The sequence below is a fragment of the Chlorella variabilis genome (genome assembly GCF_000147415.1).
Source record: "Chlorella variabilis unplaced genomic scaffold CHLNCscaffold_4, whole genome shotgun sequence".
NCBI classification, from domain to species: Eukaryota; Viridiplantae; Chlorophyta; class Trebouxiophyceae; order Chlorellales; family Chlorellaceae; genus Chlorella; species Chlorella variabilis.
In genome coordinates this window covers 1,423,411-1,445,191 of record NW_005435084.1, presented here as the reverse complement: position 1 = coordinate 1,445,191, position 21,781 = coordinate 1,423,411, and the positions used below count along the sequence as shown (strand labels likewise).

At 67.6% G+C, this 21,781-nt stretch overlaps 9 protein-coding genes across 9 annotated transcripts in view; 5 read left to right on the top strand and 4 right to left on the bottom strand.

Moving 5' to 3' along the window:
- The window catches only part of CHLNCDRAFT_34420 (hypothetical protein), a 3,934-nt gene extending 2,986 nt beyond the window's left edge, over positions 1–948 (top strand). The window contains exons 10-11 of the mRNA XM_005850307.1: positions 201–447; positions 639–948. Of these exons, the coding sequence (XP_005850369.1) occupies positions 201–447; positions 639–700 (309 nt within the window). The 3' untranslated portion in view covers positions 701–948. The remainder of the gene's footprint in view (positions 1–200; positions 448–638) is intronic.
- Positions 949–978: 30 nt separating this feature from the next.
- CHLNCDRAFT_34417 (40S ribosomal protein S18) lies at positions 979–2,995 on the bottom strand. The gene is made up of 4 exons (XM_005850063.1): positions 2,957–2,995; positions 2,447–2,607; positions 1,818–1,944; positions 979–1,290 (listed from the first exon to the last, which is right to left on the bottom strand). The coding sequence occupies exons 1-4, from the start codon at positions 2,960–2,962 to the stop codon at positions 1,123–1,125; spliced, it is 462 nt and encodes a 153-aa protein (XP_005850125.1). The 5' UTR covers positions 2,963–2,995; the 3' UTR covers positions 979–1,122.
- Positions 2,996–3,439: 444 nt separating this feature from the next.
- Positions 3,440–5,667, top strand: CHLNCDRAFT_142223 (hypothetical protein; the record flags this gene model as incomplete). Its single annotated transcript, XM_005850306.1, has 4 exons — positions 3,440–3,727; positions 3,847–4,017; positions 4,169–5,341; positions 5,467–5,667. The coding sequence occupies 4 exons, from the start codon at positions 3,440–3,442 to the stop codon at positions 5,665–5,667; spliced, it is 1,833 nt and encodes a 610-aa protein (XP_005850368.1).
- Positions 5,668–6,055: 388 nt separating this feature from the next.
- On the top strand, positions 6,056–7,857 carry CHLNCDRAFT_142222 (hypothetical protein; the record flags this gene model as incomplete). The annotated part of the gene is made up of 9 exons (XM_005850305.1): positions 6,056–6,165; positions 6,266–6,377; positions 6,455–6,560; positions 6,641–6,717; positions 6,849–6,974; positions 7,134–7,239; positions 7,335–7,443; positions 7,553–7,596; positions 7,715–7,857. The coding sequence occupies 9 exons, from the start codon at positions 6,056–6,058 to the stop codon at positions 7,855–7,857; spliced, it is 933 nt and encodes a 310-aa protein (XP_005850367.1).
- Positions 7,858–12,762: 4,905 nt separating this feature from the next.
- Positions 12,763–14,915, top strand: CHLNCDRAFT_57095 (expressed protein; the record flags this gene model as incomplete). The annotated part of the gene is made up of 3 exons (XM_005850304.1): positions 12,763–13,138; positions 13,263–13,451; positions 13,616–14,915. 3 exons carry the CDS (start codon positions 12,763–12,765, stop codon positions 14,155–14,157), a joined length of 1,107 nt encoding a protein of 368 aa, XP_005850366.1. The 3' UTR covers positions 14,158–14,915.
- On the bottom strand, positions 14,070–15,964 carry CHLNCDRAFT_30102 (hypothetical protein; the record flags this gene model as incomplete). Its single annotated transcript, XM_005850062.1, has 4 exons — positions 14,070–15,089; positions 15,215–15,298; positions 15,452–15,604; positions 15,701–15,964. The coding sequence occupies 4 exons, from the start codon at positions 15,959–15,961 to the stop codon at positions 15,024–15,026; spliced, it is 564 nt and encodes a 187-aa protein (XP_005850124.1). The 3' UTR covers positions 14,070–15,023.
- A 216-nt stretch (positions 15,965–16,180) lies between these two features.
- On the bottom strand, positions 16,181–17,618 carry CHLNCDRAFT_142217 (hypothetical protein; the record flags this gene model as incomplete). The annotated part of the gene is made up of 3 exons (XM_005850061.1): positions 16,181–16,525; positions 16,711–16,880; positions 17,075–17,618. The coding sequence occupies 3 exons, from the start codon at positions 17,616–17,618 to the stop codon at positions 16,181–16,183; spliced, it is 1,059 nt and encodes a 352-aa protein (XP_005850123.1).
- An 812-nt stretch (positions 17,619–18,430) lies between these two features.
- Positions 18,431–20,560, top strand: CHLNCDRAFT_34412 (hypothetical protein; the record flags this gene model as incomplete). The annotated part of the gene is made up of 8 exons (XM_005850303.1): positions 18,431–18,685; positions 18,875–18,983; positions 19,139–19,230; positions 19,419–19,655; positions 19,785–19,912; positions 20,082–20,134; positions 20,278–20,354; positions 20,483–20,560. The coding sequence occupies 8 exons, from the start codon at positions 18,431–18,433 to the stop codon at positions 20,558–20,560; spliced, it is 1,029 nt and encodes a 342-aa protein (XP_005850365.1).
- Positions 20,561–21,208: 648 nt separating this feature from the next.
- The window catches only part of CHLNCDRAFT_57093 (expressed protein), a gene marked incomplete at its 3' end in the record, with an annotated part of 4,639 nt that continues 4,066 nt past the window's right edge, over positions 21,209–21,781 (bottom strand). The window contains exon 11 of the mRNA XM_005850060.1: positions 21,209–21,649. Coding sequence (XP_005850122.1) covers positions 21,209–21,649 — 441 coding nt within the window. The remainder of the gene's footprint in view (positions 21,650–21,781) is intronic.

Genomic DNA, 21,781 nt, shown 5'->3' with positions numbered 1-21,781 from the left:
GCATGGGAAGAGGGCAAGGCAGGGGGGGGGTGATGTGGTGAGGATGGTGGCCCCGGTGTGGAGGCTACGCCCTGCCAGTGCCAGCCGTCCCTGGTCGAGCCCACCGCGCCCCCATCCTGCCCCCGGGGCCGCCCCTCACCCCTCTCCTGCCCCGCCCTCCTCCCTGCTCCCACCCCAACCCCTGCCCCGCCCCTCCCCAGGAGCTGGAGCGTTTGTTCCCCACCGAGATAGCGGCTGACGGCAGCAAGGCCGCCATCCGCAAGTACAAGGTGGTGAAGACGCCGCTGTCGGTGTACAAGACGGTGCCCGACTGCGAGCCTTGCCGCCCCACGCAGCGCACCCCGCTGCGCAACTTCTACCTGGCGGGAGACTACACCAAGCAGCGCTACCTGGCATCCATGGAGGGGGCCACCTTCAGCGGCAAGCTCTGCGCGCAGGCCATCGCAGGTGAGGCGGGAAGGGGAGGCGCGCGGCGAGGGCCGGGGTCGCGGGCGTGCCGCCGCCGAGGCGGCGCGCGCCTGGGACGCCGAGGCGGCGCATCGAACGAGCGTGCAGGAGTTTGGTTGCTGTCGCCTTGGCCTTGCCCCTGCTCGCCTGCCTGCCTCACCCCCTGCCCTCCGCTCCTGTTGGGCCTGCAGAGGACTGGAACACCTCCAGCGTGAAGCCCAGCCAGCCCGCCAAGGAGCCAGCCATGGTGTGAGCTGCGGGCGCGGCCCCACCGCCGCCCCTTCACTGAACTTGCTTCCCTGCTGACCCGTCTGGATCCCGCTGCTGCTGCGTCCCCCCCTGCTGTCCGTCCCGTTTTTGGAACCTCCCTGCGCGGCTACGCTATGCCGCGCATCGGAAACCCTCCCCCTCTCCTCCCTGCTCCCCATTTCATTTACGCTCCCTTGCACGCCGTGGCTGCTACTAGCCACCCTCTCTCCGCCATGTAACCGGCATTATGCCGCAGCTGCCCTGACCACCACCGCAGCACCTCACGTGTGGTGCATTACACAGCGGCAGCAGCGCGTACATCCAAACTTCCACCGCTGCCCGCTGGCTCTGCCAAGTTGTTCCTAAGCTGACGCCGCCGCCGGCTCCGCAGAGGCGCCGGCGGCGTCCAACCGCCGCCGCCGCCGCTCACTTCTTCTTGGCGACGCCCACAGTCTTGCCGCGGCGGCCAGTGGTCTTGGTGTGCTGGCCGCGCACGGTCAGGCCCCAGTAGTGGCGCAGGCCGCGGTGGTTGCGGATCTTCTTGAGGCGCTCAAGATCGTCGCGCAGCTTGGTGTCCAGGGCGGAGGAGGTGACCTGCGGGAGGGAGGGTGTGTGGAGGGTGGGGCGCAGGCGCATGGCAGGCTGGTCAGGGCGATGCTACACGCTGCGGCGATTCAGTCGGACAGTGCAGCAGCAGAGCGGCTGGGGGCACTGAGCAGCGCGTGGCTGGCCGAGGCTCTACGAGGCGTGGTGCGGCCACTGCCAGTCTGATGCTATGCTGGTCTGCACTGCCAGCATGCTGCATCCTCGGTCATGCTGAGCCCCAGACCAGATCCTGGCATGCCGCCCCCTCAGTTCCGCCACAAGGGCTACGCCGTACTGTGCTGCACCGGGCCAGCTGTCCTCCCTGCTGCCACCTTGCAACGCCTTATCACTCTGCTGGTCATCGATCCACCTCCAGCCGCTCCCCTGGCCACAGCCACTGCCGCACATCTAGCCGCTGGCACACGAGCAGCTCGGGCAGGCGCAGCATGCCGCGGCGGCGCAGCAGGGAGGAGGGCAGCGGGAGCGGTGCAAAGCAGGTGGCTGGCACCAGCACCAGCAGGGCGCGGGGGCCGCACCTGGCTGTAGCGGCCATCCTTGACGTCCTTCTGCCTGTTGAGGAACCAGTCGGGGATCTTGTAGGCGCGAGGGTTGGCCACAATGGTCATGATGCTCTCCAGCTCCTCAGCAGACAGCTCGCCCGCCCTGCACGCAGGCAGCACGCGGGGGCGCGGAGCAGGCAGGCAGACCGTCAGCACGCCGGGCGCAGGCACGCAATGAGGCAGCGGGCGGCACGAGGTGCTGGGCCATGCTGAGCCCAGGAACGTGCTGCACGCATGCTGCAGCAGCGTGCGTGACGTGGCGTGCACATGGCACCGCCACGGGAGCGATGGCTGCTGGTGTGCTGCCTGTCACCAAGCGGCCGCATGCTGAGGAAGCCCGACAAAGCGGGCTGGCATCCGCCCAAGGCTGCGCTGCCGTCATTGGCGTCCAATATGCTGCTTGCTGCTCCCATAGTTAGGCTGAGTGCATGTGCCGGGCCCATGTGCTGTCCAAATGCCATCCCCATGTGCCGAGCTCGACGTGTCCTGCCGCGCTCCAGCCGGCCAACACAAGCAGCAGCGCTGCCTGCGACTTGCCCAACTCCTGACCTCGCCCCGGCAGCCGGCATCGGCAGCCCCCCACACAGCCCAGCCTGCCAGCGCACCGCTTGTTGAGGTCCACCTCAGCCTTCTTGCAGCAGATGTTGGAGAAGCGGCGGCCAATACCCTTGATGGCGGTCAGAGCATACATGATCTTCTGCTTGCCATCGACGTTGGTGTTCAGCACACGAAGAATGTGCGTGAAGTTGTCGCTGCCCACCAGAGACTGCAGCAGGAGCGAGACAAGCGCGGCAGGCACAAGAGAGCAAGGGAGGGCGGTCGGCAGGAGGCGGGTGGCGGTGCCACCAGGGCAGGCACGCATGGCGCCGCCCCAGGAGCCGTCACGCGGCCTCCGGGGCAGCAAGTGTAGTCACATGAAGCGGCAGGGGGCTACAACGGGAAAGGCGCTGCTCGGGGCGGCATCGCATGCTGGCCTGCCGCTGCGAGGGCCCAGGCCGGTGCAAAACACCCAGGACCCATCTCACAGCCGCCGCAGCTGCCCCCTGCCGCCCCAGGCTGCCATCCACCCCATGGCCACAGCGCGCAGCCAAGCGGCGGCAGGCAGCAGTGCTTACGCCCATGTTGGCGGCTCTACTGATCCCACTGGTCTCCACTAGCGGGCGAAAGAGGCCCCAGGAGGCCCGCGCTGGGAGCATGTACTGACCCGACCCAGGCAGGCCCCTCGCCGCATGACTTCTGTCGGCGGCCCTGCTCTTGTAAATTGAATCATGCCCGCCCCATCGCTCTCGGATTGCTGAATTCCAAGTACAGGAGGCTGGAGAGCTCACCTGTCGCCGCCTCACCACCTGATCGCCATCCTGCGCGCTTCTGGGGCTCCAGCCCCGCCCTTGAGAAGGCCCGACGCCTCCATAATCTGATTGCCGGGCATCCAGAGCCTCCCTGGGCCTTCAAGGGTGGGCCTGCAGCCTGCCGCTTATTTGCCGCCAGCCGCCAGTGCCGCCGCCGCTCCTTGAAGTGCTGCAGGGCCACACAAACACCACTACCCCTGGCTGCTCCCCCACAGATCCCTCAACCGCTGGGCAGGCAGCGCCCCCAGCATGTCGAGCCGGGAGCGCATCCAGAAGGCGCTGGACTCGCTGCTCTACCTGCCGCACCTCCAGGCCCAGCACAGCGACGAGCCCAGCCTGCCCGTGGCGGTGGGCCCCGGGGGAGCGGCGGCGGGCGCCGGTGGCGGCAAGGGCCGGCCCTGGGATCGCGGCGACCTCTTCCGCCGCCTCGCCACCTTCCGCTCCTCAACCTGGTTCTGCAAGCCGGCGGTGATCAGCCCCGTGGAGTGCGCGCGGCGCGGCTGGACCAACACCGCCGCCGACCTGCTCAGCTGCGAGGTGCGGAGCAGCTGCCAGGGGGCAGGCAGGGCAAGCTGCAGCAGGGATGCTGCGACCCGCGGCCTGTGCAAGCCGGGCCACGGCCCACCGGTGCCGCCTCCCTGCCCCCTTGCCTGCAGTTCTGCAAGGCCAAGGTCAGCTGCCCCATCCCCGCCGACCTCCTGCCGGAGCAGGCTGCTGCGGCAGGGCAGCGGTACGTCTCCAAGCTCAGCGAGTCGCACGATGCCGCCTGCCCCTGGCGCACGGGATCCTCCTCCCTCTCCCTGCTGCAGTTCCCGCCGCTGACCGCGGTGAGCACGCCCGCCGGGGCCCTCCCTACACCTCCCCCGCCTGCTTGTGGCCCCAACAAGCGATGCTGCACGGCCGGCATGCGCTGCATTCGGTGCTTTGTGGTGGCGTCCCTTGACGCTGTACCGCTTGTCCCGCCTGGCCTGCCCGCAGGAGGCGGTGCGCCGCGACTTTGACGCTCGGTGCGCCGCGCTGCAGCGCCTGGCCTGCCTGCCGCCCGTGGCGGCGGAGCCTTACGAGGCTCTGGTTGCAGCCTCCAGCAGGCCCCGCCTGGACCAGCTGCTGCTGCAGGGCCCGCCGGGCTGCCACCAGCAGCCGGCATCGCACGCCGCGGCAGCAGCGGTGCAGTTGGATGCGGCGGCCAGCGTGGGGCAGGGCACCGCGGCGCTGGGCACGCCCCCGTTTGAGGCGCGCGCGCGGCTGCTGGCGCTGTGCGGCTGGGACCTCAAGCTCATGACGGCAGCGCCGCCGACGCCACCAGCCAGAGCAGCAGCAGCAGCCGAGCTTGGCGGCGGCAGCAGCCAGCAGCAGCAGCCGCAGCCGCAGCCGCAGCAGCAGGAGCTGCCCAGCCTGGTGGGCCCCGAGAGCGCGGCGCTGCTGTGCAGCCTCTGTAACGCCAAGGCGGGCCTCTGGACCTTCTTCCCGCACTGCAAGCCGCTGGTGCTGGCGGCGCCGCGGCGCCGCGGCGGCCCCGCGCACTCGCCCTCTGCCGCCGTGACCAGGACAGTGAGCCGCAACGTGGCGGCCGACATGGGAACCACCATTGCGGGTGGCGCCATGGCGGCAGCTCCCTTTGGCGCAGCCGCGCTGCAGCCTGCTGCTGCCGATGCCCTGGCCAGCAATGGGGCCAGCAATGGAGCCGGTCATTCTGGTGCCGCGCAAGAGTCAGAGGCCACAGCGGCGGCGGCGGCTTCAGCGCCTTTTGGTAGCGGCAGCCGCGGCACCGGGGCCGGCGTGCCAGTGTTCGGGTTTGCGGCACTGCAGGCGTCCAAGCCCGCGGCAAGCGAGGAGGGCGCTGGCGCGGGGCAGGCGGGGGCCGAGGCAGGGCTCGGGGCTGGGCTGAAGCGCAAGCAGCCCGACTTCAGCTGGCAGGCAGTGATGGCTGACATCGATGCCAAGGCAGCAGCAGAGAAGCGCAGCAAGGCGGCAGCAGGCAATGGCAGCGCTGGGGCCGCAGCAGCAGCGGCGGCGGCGGCGGCGCCCGCCGCGGCGCTGCCCGGCGGCCAGCAGCAGCTGGTGGCGGCGGCCGCTGTGGCGGGCAAGTATGTTGGCGTGCAGGTGGCGGCGCTGGACCCTCTGGCGCTGCACCGCCCCTTCTGCCCCTGGGTCAACTGCACGCAGGCAAGCTGGCTGGCAGCGCTGGCTGGCCGGGGACCTGTTGTGTCCCCGCCGGCATTCCGTGTGCTGTGCTTGCCCTGTCTGCTCAGCGTCTGGTGTGTGCCTGCGTGCAGGCGGGCGAGAAGGAGGGGCGCTGCGGGTGGCGCTGGTGCCTGCAGCAGCTGGCGGCGCCTGCCGCGGCATCAGGTCTGGGCGCAGACGACCTGCCGGCGGCAGCCGAGGGCGGCGAGGGCGAGGGCGGCGGCGGCGGCAAGGGGTGGGACCCCGCCAAGCTGCTCAGAAGCGTGCTGCAGCAGGTTGACGTCCACAAGTAGCTGGCCTGCGCCATGCAGGCATGTAATTACAAACGCTGTAACGCTGTTACAGCATTGCTCTGGCTGGACAGCATTGCGCTGGCTGCTGATGAGCAGACTGCGCACGCAGAACGGGTCCCGCGCCGTGCTGACGTGTCGCCGCCAGGACAGCAAAAGTCAAACTTGCTGGCGCATGATTCTAATGCGAGGAATGAGGCCCCGAATCCCACCATCGCGCTCGTGGTCGCTGCTCGCGGCCATATGCCTGGCCATAACCCTCTGCGCCTCGCTGCACGTCGCTGTCTCCCTGCGCAGCAGTAAGAGACGGAAATTGCGCCAAAATACCCCACCGAAGCAGCAGCAGCGGCAGGCGAATGGCGCAGAGCAAGACCAGGCCCAAGCGGCGGCGATGGCGATGGCGGCAGCGGCGGCAGACGCACTGGCACCAGTGCACGAGCCGGGCAGAATCCCCCGCATACTGCACCGAATATACATAGCGGACCCCAGAGACAAGAAGAGGTGGGGGAAATGCCCGGGGCCAATCTCTTCCACCCTCCGCTCTGCACAGCCATTTCGCCCTGCAAAGCGAACCCACTCACCTCCCCGCTTGCCGCTCCAGGGCCAATTTCTCCATGCCCATCGCACACGAGCGATACGTCGAGTCGTGCCAGCTCCATTACAGTGCCGATGCGGGATGGCAGCACATGTTTTGGGACGGGGCAGCGGCAGAGGTGCGGGCCCCTCTTGGCCTGCACTCTTGCGTGGCCAGCCCGCTTGCCTTCCCAGCCGCAGCCCACTGTCTCTGCAGGCGCTGATAGCCAACCACTACCCCTCGTTCCTACCCTTCTTCCAACAAGCCAAGGCAATCGAGCGAAGCGATGTGGCTCGGTATGCCATACTGCACCGCCTGGGAGGTGAGGCCAGAGGCGGTGGCTCACGCACCCCATGTCTGCACCTCTGCCTCCTCATGCTCCCATCGCTGCCTGTCCTGCAGGCATGTACCTCGACTCCGACATTGAGTGCTGGCGCGAGGGCAGCGACATGCTGCGCGGATTCGACCTGGTGGCGCAGGTGGGGGGCGCACAGCGCGGTGGCTTGGCTCTCGTGTTGTGCAAAGGGTCGCCATGCTGCTGCTGCTGTTGCTGCTGCTGTGGAGCCGCCGCTGTACTGCCTACCGACTTCCTCCTCGCTCATGCGTGCAGCGCACCCATGGCGGGGAGGGCGCCACAAATGCCGCCATCGCGGCGCGCCCCGGCCTGCCTGTGTTCACCAAGGCGTTAGATCTGGTGCAGGAGCGTGACATTGACACGGATGCAGATGTGATGAAGGTGGGTGCGCACTCTCCAGAGGCGGGGAGGGGGTCTCTTCAGATGCCAGGCCCGCCCATCACCACCACCACCACACCGAACCGAAAGGCCTTCACTGTCCAGCAGAGCCATCACGCACCGCCTGCGCCTCGCCCGTGCGCGCCACCTCCACTGCCCCAGGTCATCGCCCGCACTGGCCCCGACCTGTTCACCGCCGCTCTGGAGGCGGTGGGGCTGCAGCGCACCGACGGCATGTTTGGCGCTGCCTACACGCTGGACGGAGTAGGTGAGGTTTGGGAGGGAGGGATCGAGAGAGGAAGGGAGGGGGACACAGCCACCGTTGTTGCCTGACCAGCCCCACCCCTCCCTGCTGGCCTGAAGCGTACCGCCTGTGGCGTGTGGGCACCTGGTTCCATCCCTGCCAGTGGTGGGAGCAGAAGTGCAGGCGGCGTGTGTACGTGGAGCGTGCCAGCGGGCAGGGCGACATGCGGTGAGACCAGGTTGCGGCATGGCCACCCGGCTGGCTTGCCTGGCTCTTGCCTACCACCCACAGAGCTACCCACCAACCCACCTCTCCCCACCGCTGTTGCTCCCCGCAGGCACCTGGTGGGCATGCACCGCATGGTAGGGAGCTGGATACCTGGTGAGCATTGCGCACCGCTGGCAGGCGTGCTGGCCTTGCGCTGCCTGTGTGGCATGCATTGGCCAGCCCGGGCCTTTTCACTAGCGGTGGCACCCCCGAGCGCCTGGTCCTGCCGCAGGCAAGGAGGACGGCATTGGCATCCTCAATGTGACGGCTGAGCTGTGCGGCGGCGCCACACACGAGGGCAGCAACGGCCAGCCGGGCGGCTGGGTGGCTCCCAAGGTGGATGCAGACCTGGAAGAGCAGCGGCGGCGGCGGTAGCTGCGCCCAACCCAACACAAACACATCTTGTACCCTGTATGTCACCCACTATTGTTTTTACATTCAGCTATTGCTCGCTACCCATCTTCTTCTTGCTGCTGACACTCTTGCTCTGACATCCTCCTCCATCCTTCTGCAGCCTCTCGCTGCTTCTCCATCCAGCTAGCTGTGTGCGCTAATAAGCCAGCGACTGGAACCGGGCACTGTGTGTCCAAAATGCGGGGCAGGCCAGGCAGGCAGTCCTTCAGTGGCGCCGGTCCAGGGAGCCCTCCTCGCCGTCGCCAGCTGCCTGGTGCCCGTCCTGCTCCTGCTGCTCCTGCCGGCGGTCCTCACCCTCCTCCCCCTGCTGCTGCTGCTGTTGCTGCGCCAGGGCCATCCTCTCCTCCTCCTCCTCCTCCTCACTCCAGAAGCCAGCATCCATTGGCACGCTGCTGTACTTCAGGTCGCGCCGCATCGCCCTGCTGATGGCCTCCTTGAGGGGGCCCTCTGGCGGCATCTCGGGGCGTGCCAGCGCCGCCTCTACGCCGCCAAACCGCTTTGCCCACCTCTGCACCGCACTCCCCACAAAACCCCACCACTTCAGCCGCCTTGCTAGCACAACGACGACGGAAGAGACCGGTGGATCGTTGTTGCTTGCTTATGCTGCCTGGCACCACCACTGCAGACCGTGCCTCGCCTCACCTGGCAGGCAAAAGAAATGCACTCCTGCTCCTCCCCCTCGCTCAGCGTTTCTGCTGCCCTGTCGGCTGCCACAAAGTAGTTGGGGCCAAAGTAGCTGTTGGCAAAGTCCATCTCTTCGCGGAAGTGGTTCTGAGGATAGAGGCAGGCAGGCAGGTAGTTGGACAGGCAGTCGGGCGGTTCATCAAAGGAGGCGCAAAGCGGGTGGCGCGGTGCCCGCTTCATGCCAGGCGCCACATCGTCCGGTGGATGCGGTCCCGGGCTTGCCCGTGGAAGCATGTGCAGGGCGATGCACCCCTGGCGCCTTGCTGCGCTGGCCCGCTGCCAGGGCTGCCCTCTGCACTTGCCTTGAAGGACAGCCAGCGCGACTGGCTGTGCAGCAGGTTGTACCTGATCTGCAGGAGCCGGCAGGTGCGAGCAGCGCAGCGTCAGCAGTGGCTGGCTGGGACGCCACCCCCCGGGTGCCCAGCGCTGCTCCGGGGAGCAGGCGCGCCCACGAAACGCCCAGCGCCCAGGAACAATAGCGTGTGCTGTCCGTTGCGGCGCCAGGCCACTCAAATCTTCGTAATTTGTGTGCTTCTGGCACCAGTCTGCCAGCTGCAGCATGGGCAGCAGGGAGGCCTGGCTGGGCGCCGACTTGCCGCCGCTCTTGAGGTGCGCCGCCACGCTGGACATCTCACACATGCCATCCCTGCGCCTCGGCGGCGTGGGCAGGCAGGGCGGTGATGGAGGCGCAGCATAACAGAAGGCAAGGGGCAGCATGCGAGCGGGAGCCTTTGCAGCGGCAACGCCTGCTCGCACAAGCAGGCGGCCGGCTGTGTGCCCCTCGGCAGCCACAGCCAGCCCAGCCAGCCGCAGGCGGGCCACAGGCTCACGTGAGGGTGCTGCCCAGCTCAGCCAGCGCCGCTGCCAGCGCCTGGCGGCGGGCCGCCGCTGCATCCTGCATGCTCCGCTTGCGCTGCTGGCTCTTGCCGGCCTTCTCCCTCACGAGCGCCACCATCCCCTCCACGCCGCCGTGCTTGCGCTGCGCCGCCGCCAGCAGGTCCACCAGGCGATAGATGTGTGCCGTGCCCAGAGCACCCCTGCACCGCAGCGCAGGGCGGCGATGATCGCGGCAGCGGCGGAAGCGGAGGTGAGGGGCACAGCTCACAAACGCGCAGATTGCTGTGGAATGCAGCCTATGCCAAATTTGGAGCACCATCGGGGCACCCAGCCAGGCCTGCTGGCCCCTCCATTGCTCCCCCCAGCCACCCACCCACCTGCTCTTGTCCACACGCGGCAAGCCCCGCAGGTCGCCGTCAGTCAGCACAAAGGCGGCCTTGGCGTTGGTGACGGCGGTGCCCAGGCAGCGCAGGCGGCAGCACTCAGAGTAGATGTGCTCCGGCACCGATTGGGGAACGTGCTGCAGGTGGCCAGGGGGCAGCGTGGGTGCAGGAGGGAGGGCAGAGAGTTGAGAGAGGCGGCGTGAACGGCTGGCAAAGCCGCCTCGCCTCCCACCATGCCCCGCCCTTGCACCCGAAGCTGGGTTTCCACTTCCCAACCCCTCAGCGCCCCATTTCCCCTGATCCCCAGGTGCACACCCCATCATAGGACGCAGCCATGTCCTTGACGTTGGGCGGGTCCTCCAGCTTGCGCAGCTTGGTGGCGCCCAGGTGCACCGACTCCCAGCGCTCGCCCTTGGGCACCGTGGCGATGGGCGACTTGGCGGTGTCGTCCCCCTCTGACCCATACTGCTGACCCAGCAGGCCCCACAGCGTCGACTTGGCCAGCTGGTCGAGCGCCCTGCAGTGGCAGGAGGGGCGGGTTCATGCCGCGCACAGGCCGGGCGGCACGTCAAAGGTGGGGTGCAAGCTCAGCTCACTTGGAGGCTTGGGCCAGGGAGGCGATGTCGCGGGCCGCGGTCTGCGGGTTGTTCAGCTGATCCTGGGAGCACGTCGGGCGGCATCGTCGCCAGCGACGGGGCGTGGTCGGCAGGGGCCGCAACGGCCTTGTTCCTCTTCCGGCGGGGTGGCATGGCTGGTCACTGCGCCTCTGGGGGCCTGCTGCTCCTAAATTGCGCAGCGAGCGGCGATGGCCCTCACTGTTTTCCGAACTGATCCCACCCAGTGCACAGCTCAGAGTGTCTCGCCGCTCTCAGCAGGCGCTAGACTTATATCGCAGAGGAAGCACGCGCTCGCCCTGAGATGCACAGAGGGGCACAGCAGGCTCAGCGTCGCTGGCGGCGAAGGCAAGCAGCCACACCGGTGGGGGTACCCTGTCCCCCAATCCGGACAGAGAGGAGGATGGAATAGATAGGGCAAACACCCGTTGGGTACAGTTGCACCCACAAAGCTGGCGCCGCGCTGGCGCGACACCAGGGGCTCCCTCCCGCTCTGCCTCCCTCCCTCCCGCTCTCCATCCTCGCCTAATCACATGCCTGGGCGCCTGCCCTTGTTTCTGGAATGACCTGTGGCCTGGCTGGCCTACGCCACTGCATCCTTCCAGTTTACACAAGAGCTGGACGCCTCTATGGCCTCGTCCACAGCAGGGGGCACGAAGGGCAGCGGTGGCAGCACCACCGAGGAGCCGTCCAAGGCAGAGGCCGACCGCGGCTACCCTGAGGAGCACCTGCAGTCCTCGGCCGCGGCCCGGCAGCTGCCTGAAGAGGTGGCGCAGGTGGGTGAGATGTTGCTGCCCGTCAATGCCTTTGCCTGAGCATAGTGGGTGCGCAGTACGTTCCCGCAGAGGGCGGTTGCTGGCGCCCACGACGAGAGCATGGCAGCTGCGGCGCACGCCACCAAGGTTCTGCAGAGCGGCGGCACGCCTCACGAGATGCCCGGCATGGGCCCGCCCCTAGGTGAGGTGCCACGGCGCTGCTGCTGCGGCTGCCTCGCGCAGACTCTGCTCAAGTCAGCGTGCTGCTGCCCACAGCCGAGGACTGGGAGGCTACGCTGTATCCACGCGCCATTGAGCCCGTGCCAGACGGCATTGCCACCATCGGGGTGGATCCTCACACCTTCATAGCCCCCACGCGCTGGCCCGGCGAGGGGCCGCAAACTGGCGGGCAGCAAGGTGGCCTGCCATTGGGCCAGCACCCGCCGTTGCGATGCGCGGCAGCTGACCGCGCTCGAATGCTGAGCAAATGGACACGGGTGACTCGCGTCTGCTGCCTGCCCCTGCTTGCCTCTCCTGTGCAGATGGCACTGGTGCCTGAGCCCAATCGCTGAAGCCCGCGGACGGCGCCCGCAAGCGCCCAGCCCTGTTGCCGCCCTTTTTGTCCTAGTCAGACATTTCAAGTTTCATGCATGGCAACGACGCCTTCATGTTGCTGAACTGTGTGCACGGAACGCCGTTGCGGCACATGAGAGAGTGGCTGGCCTTCTCCCGGGCGGTTGGGGAGCGTGGTGCACCAAGCCCCCTGGCTCTGATGAATGGCTGCATTCGGTGAGGCTGCATCATGAGCTTACCCATACAGCAAGCTGGACGCCTCCGCATCAACAAAAATCAGCTGGCGGCGGCGGCAGGCGGGGCGGGAGGCGGGCAAGAAGGCGGCTGGCGACCTCCGCGGGCCTCCGCCCCACTCCTATAAGCGCATTTCCACTGTTGCACATGCATGCATCATTTGCATCGCTCATGCATCATTTTTGCGCCCAATCCGGCCAGGTGGCCGCTGGGATCTGCACATCTCCGACATCGCGCCTTGTGCGAGCTATTCTGCGTCGCTGCACAGCCTGCCCGGCTCTGTGGGCGCTAGTTCAGCGCTGGGAGGGCGTGGGCTGCGTCAGGGCGGCCGGAAGGGAGGCCGCTCTTGGTTTGGGCACCCTTCAGCCTACAGGGCTCGATTGTTGAGACCTGGAGAACCTTCTGAAAGAGGTGAGCGGCCTGCACGCACTTGGAGCGCTGTGTGGGTGGGTGAAATGGGGGTGGTACTTTGGGCCGGCGCGGGCTGCAGCGCCCCGCTCGCTCCAGCAGCTCCGCAATCGCCTGGGTGGCGCACAGCAGCGGGACGAGGCCCTCAGGCCGGCGGCAGGGTTTGTGCCCCCATTCTGTCGCCCGCATTTCTCTCTGACGGCCTCGTTGCGTCAGTCACGCAGCCAGGCAGCCGCGTGGCGGATGTACTCCGCGCCGCTGCGGGCTCGCGGTGGCGCTCTCGCCATCCACCCACCGACGCGCGCCCTGCGCACTGACTCGCCGACCCACCCGCGTCCTCTGCTCTCCTGCTGCAGGCCACGCTAGGCTCCCGGCGCCATGCACCCCATATTCAGCGTCACGCTCTTCACGGGGCAGCAGCTGGTGCTGGAGGCGCTGCAGCGCTGGCTCACCCGCCCCTGCGTGGACGCCGACGCGCAGCGCCAGCGCCGCCTGGGCCTGAAGAGCATGCTGTCGCTGCTGGTCAAGACCACCGCCACAGGCGTGCTGGCCACCATGCTGGACGCCGCCATCGAGTTCCGCCGCCGCCAGCTGCTGGCGGCCGCGGCGGCAGAGCCCGAGGACGGCGCGGCCGCCGGCGGCTCGCGCTTCCCGGGTCTGGGCATGCTGTCGCGCGCCGGCATCGCCTCCTGGAAGAACCGCCTGCTGCTGTGCATAGACGAGCTGGAGCGCAGGGCAGAGGCCTATGGCATAGGTGGGTGGGCGAGTGGTGCAAGGCAGGTGTTGCTGCCTTGGCCTCCCGCTGCCACCATGCCTGCCCCGCCTCATGCCTCCAGCCACTGGCTCACCGCCCGCCGCCGCTGCTTGCCCTCCTGCAGAGTCGCGGCACCGCTTCAGCCCCAGCAAGGCTGCGGAGGGCGAGGCGGAGGCCGACGGCAGCGGCGGCAAGGGTGCGGCGCTGGCGCTGCCCCGCCAGCACGCCAGCTGCCTGGACCTCGACGGCGCGGAGCGCTCGCAGCACCTGGGCCGCACCGTGGAGCAGCTGCGGGAGCTGGTGAAGCAAGGAGGTGGGTGCAGGACGCTTCCATGCCCCCCCCGGCGGCACCGTCTGTGCAGCAGCATCTAGTGGCCCAGGCCGCTGAGCCCTGCGTGCACACCCCTGGGGCCACTCCCTGCTCACACCAACGCCTTGCCACCTTCTGCCTCCTACCCCCTGCTACTGCTGCCGCAGACGCGGAGTCCCAGCGCCGGCTGGATGACGAGGTGGGGTCGCTGGTGGACCTGCTGCTGGGCACCGCCTCGCTGGCGCCAGCCGCGCCGCCGGCCGCCACCACGCCGGCCGCGCCCTCGGCGCAGCCCGCCTGCCGCAGCCGCAGCGTGCCCGCCGCGCTCGACCGCCTGGGCTGCCGCCGCGAGGCGGGCGCCGGCTGCGGCTGCATGCGCGCGTGCCGCAGCCGGCCCGCACTGGCGGCGGCGGCCGAGGAGCGAGCGGGCGTCGAGGCGGAGGCGGGCAGCCCGTGCGGCGCCGACCTGTGCCAGATCTGCATGGACCGCTGCACCGACGTGCGGGTGGCTGGCTGCCAGCACAACCTGTGCTTTGGCTGCGCGCGGCGCCTGTGTGCCAGCCAGGACCACCAGGTGCCGCAGTGCCCCTTCTGCCGCCAGCCCATCGAGGGCTTTGTGGCCATCGCCGCAGCCTGCCCCGTCACCTGCAGCGCAGCAAGCAGCGCGAGCTGCCTGGCTGCCGCCGGCGCGCAGGTGGTGCTGGCCTGAGCTGGCAGGATCAGTAGAGGTAGCGAGCATCCGTGCAGCGGCCTGCCTAGCGCCGTCGATGTGTGCATGCTGTACTCTCCTCTCCCCTTGCCTGATAGTTTTCGTTTAGAGTGCGGCATGCCTCCCGTATGTTGCCTGCCATCGCTCACTGCAGACACCCCTCGCAGTTGCCCTAATTTTGCCTCAGTACGAACCTTTGCTTACTAAGCATGCTGGTACAGTACAATGCATGCATGGCCAAATCTGTGTACTTGCGTGCGCGCCTGAAATCCCCCCGTGGCGCCCCCCCATTTTCATGCTAACAGGTTTCCTGTTCCCCGGCTCCTCCTCTGCTTGGTTGCTGCAACAATGAATGCGCTCCCTCGTGCACTTTGCCCCCCCCTTCCCTTGATCTCTCTTAACCCCTGTCTTCGGCCCCTCCAAACCTTGCTTTTCTTGCCCACCCCAACGCATCTTGCCTGCCCGAACGCCCCGCCCGTTGGCCCCCCGGTTGCCCTGCCCCATACTGTCCCCAAGTGTGTCAGCCCGTCTCGTGCGCGCCTCTTTCGTTCCCAAACTTCCAAGCCTCCGTTACCTGCGCATCCCCACCCGTTCCTCTCTCTTTGCCCCTCCACTCTTTGCCTGCCCCCTCTTGGGCACCGCTCGCCTGCCACGCCGGTGCTCAAAGATTTTGCTTCTTTTACAGCCAACGTTTTTCTGGCCAGCTGTCAACCATTCCAAAATGCCAGCCAAAAAGCTGAGTGTAAACAGTGCACCGGAAGGAAAGTGAGATGGACCATAAGCATAGCGGTAGAGTAGGAAGTACGCGTAAGGCATGCGGGGTGCGGCCATGGCGTCATGAGCTGCAGGCCAGGTCAGAATGGCGGTCACTTGGCCTTCTTGTCGTCCTCGAAGAAGCTGGGGAAGCCCTTGGGCATGGTGGGCATGATGTCCTGCGGCCACAGCACACGACTGGGTGGCCCGCCTCCAAACTCGGCATTTACTTACAATGCTATTATACACCCCGTCCACAGCCACCGCGTCCAGGTGCGCGCCGCCACGCAGCTCCCCGCCCCACCTGGAACTCCCGCCCCATGCCCAGGTCGAGCAGCTTGCCAATCACCATGCGCACCGAGCTCTGGCACAGGACGAAGATGAAGACCTGCGGGTGCGGGGGAGGGGTGCAGGGAGGGAAAGCACAGTCATATGCAGGCCGAGCAAGCGGCATGCATGATGGGACAGTGCAGCATAGGAGGTTTGCTGTGGTTGATCAACCAGCTAATGGACAAGGCTCCACGGCAGCTGCGCCACGCACCGCCGAGCAGTCCCGCGCATCGGCGCTTTCCAGCCCGCGGTGCGTCACTTTCTGCAGGAAGGGCGGCGGCTCGAAGGGCAGGCGCCCCACCGGGCCCAAGGTCGAGAACAGCCGCATCATGATCTTGTAGGTGGCGAACATGCAGAACATCATCTGCAGTGGGGCAGTGTGCGGTTTGAAGCTTGCAGGCGGCGGCGGAGGGCGGTGGGCAATGGTGGCGGCATCATCGGTGCGAGTCCCTGCGCTTACCACCAGCGATGCTTTCCAGTTGTACGCCGCTATTTGCCGCCCAGCCTCACTCCTCCAGTTCTGCAGCCGCTGCTCCTTCTTCTTCAGGTTTTTGCTGGCCGCCGTGTCCTTGGCGTCGTCCACCTTCTTGCTGTGCTTCGCCAGGTTGGCCTTGAGGGCCTTGAACCCGGGCGTGCGCCACACGAAGAACCATTGCAGGAACTCTGTGATAAGGGCCGCTGTGGTGCTGAAAGCGATTACATACAGCGGCACGAACGTCATGGTGACTGGTGAAAGTAACTGCGGGCAGCTGGGCCCTCATCTGTGAGAACATACCTCACGCAGCGCTGGCGGCAGCGGGCCGAGCGCGGGACTGCCCTTCAGCAGGCATCCCAGCCCCATGCATGCTGGCGTTGGCTTACTCAGGTGTGCAATTACACGGACAGTATGCAGAACCTCCATAAGCAGAGGTTTTCCGTCTGCTATGCAATCCCACCACCGCTACAGCCGGATGCCAAACTTGCGGCGTAGCACCCGCCGAATGTAAGGCCAATTGTCGCGCAGGCCCACAAACACCAACCAGCCCAGGTAGGCGGCGATGAGGTATAGCAATGGCGAGCGCTGTTGTTGCTGCTGCTGCTGCTGCTGGTGTGCTGCTCCGTGCGCTGCTTGCGCCACAGCTGCCTGCGCCGGAGCTTGCTGCTGAGGGGCGGGTGCGTGCGCTGCTACTGCCGCTCCTGGTGCCGCCGGAGGCTCCGCTGGCGTGGGTGCAGCGTCCACGTACACAAACAGGAAGTGGATTTGCACGGCATCCATGCGCTCCACCAGCAGATACTTGTCTGGGACCTGCAAGCACATGTGGGGCAGGGCAGAGGCAGGCAGGCTGCAATCTGGCGTTTGGAGAGACAACAGGAGGCAACCGACAATGCAGGACAGAGGAAGCAGATCACAAGCAAAGGGAACAGCACTGGCCGCCACCACTGCAGGGCGCGGCTGTGCACAGCAGCAGCCCCAGCCGCATCCCAGCCCACCAGGTCTGTGTTGTGCGTGCCCAGCGCGTGCTCGTGCTGCACGCTGCAGGCCAGCAGGCAGCGCAGGCGCTGGCCCAGCGCGCTGTGCCGCCAGCAGTCGGTGGGCAGGCTGAAGGCGAAGGCCACGTGGGGCTCGCTGGAGAAGTAGATGCCCTTGCCAAACACGTAGCCTGCGGGCAGGGAGTGTGTGTGGTGGGGAGGCAAGAGCGGTGTGGAGTGGACTGGCGTGCACGTGGCAGGCTCCAGGACCGCCATCCAGCATCCAAGGGCCTGCGCGTCGCCTGGCTGCCACCCATCGGCCACCAGAGCAGAGCCAGGGCCACCGCCGCCACCTGGCGCACCCTCCCCGGCCTGCGCCCCTCACCGGTGCGCTCCAGGCGCGTGCCCGAGGCATTGAGCAGGCCGTGGTGCAGGATGGAGTGTATGTTGTCCATTGAGGTGCCGTGGAATGCCAGCACCCGCTGCCCGCTGCCATCCACCAGGTCGCGCGGCAGCTCGCTCAGCTGCAGCACGGCGTGAGGGCGCAGCCCCGGGTTGCGCCCCACGTCGACCATCCACCCCGTCAGCAGCGGCATCTGCTCCTGCACCGCGCGTAGCGTGCAGCGCCGCACGCCGCCCACGGGCCGCTGGCTGTGGGTCAGCAGCCAGTGCAGCAGCGAGGCCTGCTGCCGCGACAGGCCGTCTAGTGCAGCAGCCAAGGGCCCCGCTGGCGGCAGCGTCTGCACATTCTCTAGCAGCGCATCATAGTCCCGCTCGCCGTCTGCTGTTTGGAAGAGGCTGGTGGGGAAGGGCGTCGTGCAGGTGGCTCGCCGCCGCGACGCCGCTGCCGCCGCCAGCGCGGACAGCAGCAGGTCAGTAGCCCAGGGGTCGGCTGCCTGCAGCACCGCCTGCAGCTCGGCGGCGGCCATCCAGATGGTGCGATGGTTTGAGGGTTTGAGGATGCAGGCTCCACTGATGCAGTGCCGCCACGCCGTGCCGCCGTACTCCCGCCGCCGGCACCGGTCCTGCGCCTGCTGAGCTTTACAGCTGCAATGCGGGACTGCCGATCGACCCTCTTTCACCGGCAGGAGAGGGTGGCAAAGGCCTGAGGGGTTTGGGGCGGGTGTCGAGCCCCCAGTTTTCTGCTGCGGCGCTGCCTGGCAGCTGTGCCCCTGATCGAGTAATTTAAATAATCAGTGGGGAACATAGAAGGCCCAATGGGATTACGGGATGAGCTGCTGTTTGCCTCGCTGGCCGATTCTGGCGCAAAGGGCGCCATTTTGCGTGCATGTGCTCTAACAGCTCACCTTTTGCAAGTCAGCATTACGTTGACCGCTCAGGAAACGCAGCAGCGCGCCCCTGCGACCTTCAGCAAGTGACAGTATGCAGCAAGCGGTGGCGATGAGGGGTTGTGGTGTGGCTCTGCCGCTGCGGGCAGGTGCGATGGTGGCGATGCGACTGGCAAAGGGTCGATATGGCTGTCTGGGGCCGGGTCGCACTGCGTTTTGTCGGCTGGTGGGCCGTGTTCGGGCCCCTGCGACCTGGCTGGCACTATTTGGCAGTGCTCCTGGATTTCGGCATTGCCCCGAGTGCTGCCCCTGGGCAGCACTTGGCGCCGCTGCCTGGCGGCCGCCGCCAAGTTTGACCCTCCAAACCTCGAGCCTGGAGGGGTGCCTGACTGAGGGGTGCCTGACAGCCCTTCCCCTCCTGCATCTCTCCAGGTGTGCGGCTGGCCCGCCCCATGCGCACTGTGCGCATCGTGGCCCAGGCCGTCCCCGACCGGCCGTCTGGCGGCGGCAGCCGCTCTGCACCCCCGACCCCCCTGGGCTCCGAGCCCTACCAGGCCCCCTCCTACACCACCCCGGCCCCCGCGGCGCAGCCCGTGCCCGTGGTGGTGAACGTGGCCGCCCCCAACTCTGCCCCCAATGGTTCTGTCGCGGTTAGCAACGAGGTGGCCACCAGCAGCGTGCTCACGCCGCCGCAGATCTACGAGAAGGTGCGCCGCATGCGGCTGTGGGCGCCGCGCTGGTGTGCTGGTGGGGCAGAGCCTGCCGGTGTGCATGTGGCAGAGGAGGGCACACCTGCCACACTACTGCCCATGTTTCTGGGGATCCGCATTGCGTGTGCAGTGATGCCCGCTCGACGAATGCTCTGCGTTCCTTGCGTTTGCATCCCTCCACCGCAGGCGGCCGCCGCGGGCGCCTACAAGACCCAGCTGCCGTGGTGGAAGATTGTGCTGCTGGGCGCCGTGGCGGGCTGCTACGTGGGCCTGGGCGGGGCGCTGCTGCTGACGGGTGCGTGCACCTGGCCGGCCGGTCATCTCCTCATCTCAGTGCAGCTACCAGCTCCTCCTCCAACTCCTCTCTCCTTTGACACTCTCTCACCCCAACCAACCCCTCCCCGCCTCCTCCCCATCCCTCCCCCCATCCACGCCTGCCTGCCTGCGCAGTGGGCCCCAACTGCCCCGGCATCGCGGCACAGAACCCCGGCCTGGCCAAGTACATCACCGGCGCCATCGGCTTTCCCTTTGCGCTGCTGCAGGTGGGCCCGCTGGGCGCTGCGCCCGCCTGCCGGCGCTTCGACAGGCAGCGCCACTGGGCGGCCTGCCGACCCCTCCCTGACGACACTGCCCCTGCCCTGCCTGTCCCCACCTGGGCCCTGCCCCAACACCGTGCCCACCCATCCGCCTCCTCCCTCACACTCCCGCCGCTCCCGCGTCCCCAATGCAGATCATCGTGTGCGGCTCGGAGCTGTTCACGGGCAACACCGCGCTGTGCTGGACGGCCCTCCTGGAGGGCAAGGCCACGCTGCGCGGCGTGCTGAAGAACTGGGTGTGCGCGTACGCGGGCAACATGCTGGGCTGCGCCCTCATGGTCGCCATCTTCGCCAACACCGGCCTGCTGCCGCAGCTGGCGCGCGGCGCCGAGTCGCTGGCCATCTACAAGACCTCGGCCACCTTCACGCAGGTGGGGGGCTGACGCTGGGGCCGGGCGGGGCCGAGGTGGGCACAACGGCCGGCAGCACTGCTGCTGCTGAGCGGCAAGGGTGTGCCAACTGTTGGGTGCCGCCCCCTGGCCCCCTCCTGCTGCCCGCAGGTCTTCCTCAAGGCCATCTGCGCCAACTGGTTTGTGTGCCTGGCGGTGTGGCAGTGCCTGGGCACCAACAGCCTGGGCGGCAAGTTCATCGCCTGCCTGGGCCCCGTGTCCGCCTTTGTGTGCATCGGGTGAGTGGCACGCGCTGGCCGCCGCAGCAGCCAGCGGCGCGTTCGGGGGCGTTTGTCACCCTCCCTTCTGGCTGCCAGCATGCACACGCACCCTGCTGCCGCCCCAGCGCCGCCTGCCTGGACGTCCGCATCCCCCCGACTGCCCCGTCCCTGCCCCTCCTGCTCGCAGCCTGGAGCACTGCATCGCCAACCTGTTCTTCGTGCCCCTGGGCATAGTCTGCGGTGCGTGAGCCGCGCCAGGCAGGCTGCGCCCAGCTGCCCATCACTGTTGCGAGCATCACGCTTGCTGGCGGCCAGCACTCCCTGATCCACCCGTTCCGGCCCCCGAATCCGCCCCCGCTCCCGCTCACGTGGCGCTGCTGCAGGCGCCAACGTGACCATGCAGCAGTTCATCACCCTCAACCTCATCCCCACCACCCTGGGCAACATCGTGGCCGGCACGGTGAGCCTTGCCGACATCCGCCCATGCCAGCCCGCTGCCCGCCTCCCTCCTCACCCTAGAACACAGCACCACACCAGAGCACGCACACGCACACATGCCTTCCACCTGCCACCCTGCCCTGCCCGCAGCTGTGCATGGCCACCGTCTACTCCCTGCTCTACGGCTCCCTGGGCCGCAAGATCACCGGGGAGGCCAAGGCAGCGTGAGGAGTTGTCAGGGCAACGCAGCGACTGGCATGGCCGCTGCCCAGCCGTAAGCCTGGCGGGGCGCACCCGCGCCCTTCGAGGAGGCAGGTTCCGCCTGCCAGGTGCCGCCGATGCCAAGTAGAAGTCACATTGAGACGGGTGCTGCCGCCTGGCTCGCCTCCCCTTCCATTCTTCCCTGCTCCCGCCGGTGGGTTGTGAGCCGTCTACTCGTCCCGTGTCATGCTGCTCTCTTTCCCGGTGCCCTGCTCTCCCTTTGTCCCTGCCTTCATTGCTTACCTCATTTCTTCACTGTGGCTTTTTTCCTTCACTTCCATCACACCGAAATGTTGCAAGACAAAGAAAACAAGTGTTGCACCGCTGGCAAGGGGAACAGACGGCATGGCTGGATACATACAGAGTAGCGGGGATGCACACGTGCTGCTCAACCAATCAACAAGATAAATCGACAAGAATCAGTGGCCCGGATGTTCAGAGTTGCGTCTACGATGTACTGGTTAAGAACCTATTGGCTGGGGTTGGTTTTGAAGGGAAACAACTGGGATGAGATGGGCGGGGCAACCGGCACCCCACCACAACCCTACTGACGCTCTCAACTCTTCTGTACACATCAACCATCCGGCAGGGGCCAGGCAGCAGATGCGCGTGCCCCTATTTGCGTGGTGTGTTGGCGGCCGCCCCAGCCGCCACCGCCTCCTCCTCCTTGCTGCCTCCCCGCCCGCTCAGGCTGCCAAACTTGGACTTGAGGCTGCCCCAGGAGCGGCGCACCTCGCCGCCGCCGCCGCTGCCGGGGCTGGGCTGCGCGCGCTCGGCCGCGGCGGGCGGCTGCGGCGGGCTGACGCCGGCGCTGCCGGGGCCGGCGCCCGGTGCCGCCTCGGGGCTGCCCGCCGCGTGTCCCCCGCCCCCCTGCAGGCCGTGCTTGAGCGAGCCCACCGCCTGGCTCCACGTCTTGCGCAGCATCTTGCCGGGCGAGCGCCGCTTCTTCTTGCGCGCCAGCGCCTGCTGCAGCACCGCCACCTGCGCCACCAGCTCGTCCTCACGTATGTCCTGCTCGCTCTTCAGCGCAGCAATCTCCAGCTTCAGCGTGGCCACCTGCGGCGCGCAGGCAGGCGGGGGGGGGGGTGGAAAGTGGTGGCGGTGGTGGCGGCGCGGCAGGAGGAGCGGAAGAAGCGGGGGTAGGGGGGGGGAGATGGTGTGGAAGACGGGGGGGGCGGCGGCTCAAGC